This window comes from Arachis ipaensis, chromosome B10 (genome assembly GCF_059453495.1).
Source record: "Arachis ipaensis isolate K30076 ecotype BB chromosome B10, ASM5945349v1, whole genome shotgun sequence".
In the NCBI taxonomy this organism is placed as follows: Eukaryota; Viridiplantae; Streptophyta; class Magnoliopsida; order Fabales; family Fabaceae; genus Arachis; species Arachis ipaensis.
In genome coordinates this window covers 25,584,829-25,589,225 of record NC_142435.1, presented here as the reverse complement: position 1 = coordinate 25,589,225, position 4,397 = coordinate 25,584,829, and the positions used below count along the sequence as shown (strand labels likewise).

The 4,397-nt window shown below is 37.3% G+C and overlaps 1 protein-coding gene across 1 annotated transcript; it reads left to right on the top strand.

Moving 5' to 3' along the window:
- Positions 1 to 381: 381 nt before the first annotated feature.
- On the top strand, positions 382 to 4,106 carry LOC107620386 (zinc finger BED domain-containing protein RICESLEEPER 2-like). Its single transcript, XM_088510024.1, has 3 exons — positions 382 to 405; positions 1,796 to 3,950; positions 4,051 to 4,106. Exons 1-3 carry the CDS (start codon positions 382 to 384, stop codon positions 4,104 to 4,106), a joined length of 2,235 nt encoding a protein of 744 aa, XP_088366150.1.
- The last annotated feature ends 291 nt before the right edge of the window (positions 4,107 to 4,397 follow it).

The window sequence follows — 4,397 nt, the reverse complement described above, 5'->3', positions numbered from 1 at the left end:
GTTAGTGCGTTACCCTACTGCGCAGTCCCTCCCCAAAATCCCCAAATCCCTAACCCCCAAATCCCAGATCGGAGACAGCCGCCGGAGCCACCAGCCCACCACATCTCGCCGTCTGAACCACCCACTCACCCAGACCCAGCCACGGAGCCAGCCACCCAGTCACCCACTGAACCAAAAGCCACAGGGGACCCCTAGCAGACAGCATCGATCTCGCCACCTCCGACCTCGCCAGTCGCCACCTCCGACCTCGCCGCCTCCACCTAGCAGGGTTTCTGGGTTCTGTAGGGTCACCCACGATCAAGACAGCACCGATCTCGCCACCTCTGACCTCGCCAGTCGCCACCTCCGACCTCGCCAGTCGCCACCTCCGATCAAGTGCATATGGAGCCCGAGCCATCTATTCAGGTAAACTTTACTGATGTTTTGTTGGTTATTGATTTGAACTTCAGTTGCTGCTGCCTGCTTGCTGGTTTCTGTCCCCCAAATGTTTTGCTTGCTGATTTACTGGTTTAGGGTTTTGTTCAGTTTATTGCTTGTTTATTGATTTAAACTTCAGTAGGTTTTGTTCAGTTTATTGATTTAAACTTCTCACCGGGATCTCATCGGAAAATTCCTACCGAAAAAAAAAAACAAAAAAACAGTTCCCACCACCATTGCTAATTGCTATTGCTGTTTCAAGCAGAATTTGATAACAAACACTACGTTTCGTGTTTCCTTTCTCTCTAATTGAGTTCAACACAATGCCATTGAAAAGTCTTGAGAGTTAGTCTCAATCTCCAATGCTCCATGCTTATGCAGTTGCATTGCTCCTTCACTGCAACTAATGAAAGTTACATTGCCATTTGCCAACATAGCTTAGTGTTTCACGAGCACTGAAAATTTCATCTAGTGTTTTTATGGTTCCAAGGTGTTACCTGCATATGTGAATTTTATGATATGATAGGAGGTCAAAGATTTTTTTTTAATTAGCATTTCTTTTTTCTATGTTGTAAGATCCAAACTTTCCTCAGTATTGGTTTTGGTGTTTATTTTGGGAATTTATTATGCATCACTAAGTTATTATGCTGGTTTAGTTTATTATGATCCAAATTTATTATGCTTGTTTAGTCTTGTTTTGTTTATTGCTTGTTTAGTCTTGTTTTGTTTATTGCTTGTTTATTGATAGCTTATTGCTTGTTTATTGGTTTTTTATTGCTGGTTTTGTTTATTGCTTGTTTAGATTATAAGGATTTGTTCAGTTTTATTTATTGCAGGTTTATTGATAGCTTATTGCTTGTTTATTGGTTTTTTACTGCTGGTTTTGATTATTGTTTTGTTTATTGCTGGTTTATGTACTTGATTTATTGGCTTGTTTATTGCAGGTTTATTGATAGCTTATTGCTTGTTTATTGGTTTTTTACTGCTGGTTTTGATTATTGTTTTGTTTATTGCTGGTTTATTGCTTGCTGATTTATTGTTTTGTTTATTGCTGGTTTATTGATAGCTTATTGCTTGTTTATTGGTTTTTTACTGCTGGTTTTGATTATTGTTTTGTTTATTGCTGGTTTATGTACTTGATTTATTGTTTTGTTTATTGCAGGTTTATTGATAGCTTATTGCTTGTTTATTGGTTTTTTACTGCTGGTTTTGTTTATTGTTTTGTTTATTGCTGGTTTATGTACTTGATTTATTGTTTTGTTTATTGCTGGTTTATTGATAGCTTATTGCTTGTTTATTGGTTTTTTACTGCTGGTTTTGTTTATTGTTTTGTTTATTGCTGGTTTCTGTCATTGATTTATTGTATTTGTTTATGTAGTTTGACGTCAGTTCAAGTGAGAATATGGGCGACACTGGATTGCCTCCCGTTCCTATTCCGAATGAATCAACAAGCATCAGATCTCCGACTGCATTGCCTCCTGTGCCAGCTCCTCATCGAAACACAAGGAAGCTTGCTAGTAGAGGCCGAGGGAAAAGGCGGGCTGTTGAAGAAGCTCCCGTTGATGACTCTGCTGAAACTGAGACCGATGAAGGTAAGAGAAAACCTTGTAGACCTAGGTCTTGGACATGGGATCACTTTACTAAAGATGAAACTAGTAATCCACAGTATCCTAGAGCTAAATGTAATTGGTGTGGGGCTAGTTATGCATGTGATACACATAAAAATGGCACTAGTAACATGAAAAATCAGTTGTTGTCGCAATGCAAAAAATTTCCGAAGGAGGCATTAGATCCTACCCAAAAGATTCTTTGTTTTCAAGATGTGGTAAAAGATGATAGGAAAGGGATAGGTAGTTCACTTTCTGCCGTGTCATTTGATGTTGATCGTTGTAGACAAGCGCTTGCTAGAATGATTATTGTGGATGAATTTCCTTTTTCGCATGTTGAGGGGGAGGGTTTTCGTTATTATACGAGTTGTTTGCAACCCAAGTTTCCAATTCCTGGAAGGCTCACAGTTGCTAGGGATTGTTGGAAGCTTTATTTGAATGAAAAAGTTAAGTTGAAGTCTGTTTTCTCTCAACCAAATCAAAATGTTTGTTTGACAACTGATTGTTGGTCATCTGTGCAAAACTTGAACTATCTTTGCCTTACTGCTCATTACATTGATGCTAATTGGAAATTGCAAAAAAGAATCTTGAATTTTTGTGCTATCAAGAATCACAAGGGGGAAACAATTGGTAGGAAGATTGAGAGATGTTTGTTGAGCTGGGGGATATCCCGGGTTTTTTCTATCACTGTTGATAATGCTAGTTCAAATGATGTTGCACTTTCTTACTTGAAAAATAGAATGGAGGATTGGAACTCACATCCATTAAGGGGAGAGTTTTTACATGTTAGATGTTGTGCTCATATTTTAAATCTTGTTGTGAATGATGGGTTGAGAGAAATGCATGAGTCAATTTTAAAGATTAGAAATGCAGTTCGGCATGTGCGTGCATCACCTGGTCGTACTGAGAGGTTTAAAAGTATGATTAAGGAAGCTAGAATTCTGGAAAAAGGCACTGTCCATTTAGATGTTCCTACTAGGTGGAACTCTACCTTTTTAATGCTTGAAAGTGCTTTGAAGTTTCAAAAGGCATTTAAACGTTTGGGGGAGAGAGATTCTGAGTATGCTATGATGGCTGGTGGGATTCCTAGGTCTGAGGATTGGGAGAATGCAAGGCATTTTGTGAAGTTTTTAAAAATATTTTACGATGTTACTAACCAAGTTTCTGGTTCAACGTTTGTGACATCTTCTCAACACTTTAATGACTTTTGTAAAATATTGTCTACACTTAAGCATTGGATGGGAAGCTTGGATACGGTACTTTCAAGCATGGCTGAGAAAATGAAGTCCAAGTATGATAAGTATTGGGGAAATATAAAGAACACAAACATGATGATTTTCATTGCAGTTGTTCTTGATCCTAGGTATAAGCTTCAATTGATTAAGTGGAGTTTTGAAAAGTTGTATGAAAAAGAAGATGCTGAATTCTTAACTTCAAAGGTGAAGGAGACGCTTTTTAGGGTGTTTGATAGCTACAGGCTGTTTGGTGGTAACTATCAAAGGTCTACTCGACAAGATCCTCCTGAAAATAGCACACAAGAGCTTGAGGCACATGAAACTTCTTTTGCTATGGAATTTGAGAAGGAAATGCAATTCAATGAGAGTGCTAACAAGAATGAGGTGGAGTTATATCTTATGGAGGCATTAGAGAAGAGTGGCGTGCAATTCGACATTCTAAATTGGTGGAAAGTGAATTCCACTAAATTTCCAATCCTTGGGCAGATTGCAAGAGACGTCTTAGCCATGCCAGTTTCCACAGTTGCTTCAGAATCGGCATTTAGTACTGGAGGAAGGGTGTTGAATAATTATAGGAGTTCTCTAACACCGATGATAGTTGAAGCGTTAATTTGTACCCAAAATTGGCTCCGAAACTCTCCAAAACTTGTCCTCGAGGAACTCATCGAGGAATTGGAGAAGTTGGAATTAGGTATGGTTAAGTTTCTACTTATAATTTTCTTTATTTTAATCTAGTTTTTATTAATATATATTAATTGTTATCATTGTTTCTTGTTTTATATATTTTGTAGAACTTGCACCCACTCGTGATCCTAATGAAGAAGATTCTGGTGTTGAGTCTGATTAAAGTACATCTTGTTAAGTTGTTATGGTAGGAATTTTTTCCTTATATTATTATTATTATTATTATTATAATTATTATTGTAACTCTTGTTCTTATTATGTAACTATTTTTTTTTATTTCAGGTTGGTTTGCATTATGAAGTTTAGCTATTTTGTTGGAGAAGACACCACAACTTTGCTAATGACAATTTATTTTTATTTTCAGTTGTGTTTACTGTTGAACTATTAAACTTCTTTAATTGTCGTATTTGAATTCTGTTGTCGTTATATTTCCTTAGATCAAGACTTTGTTGGC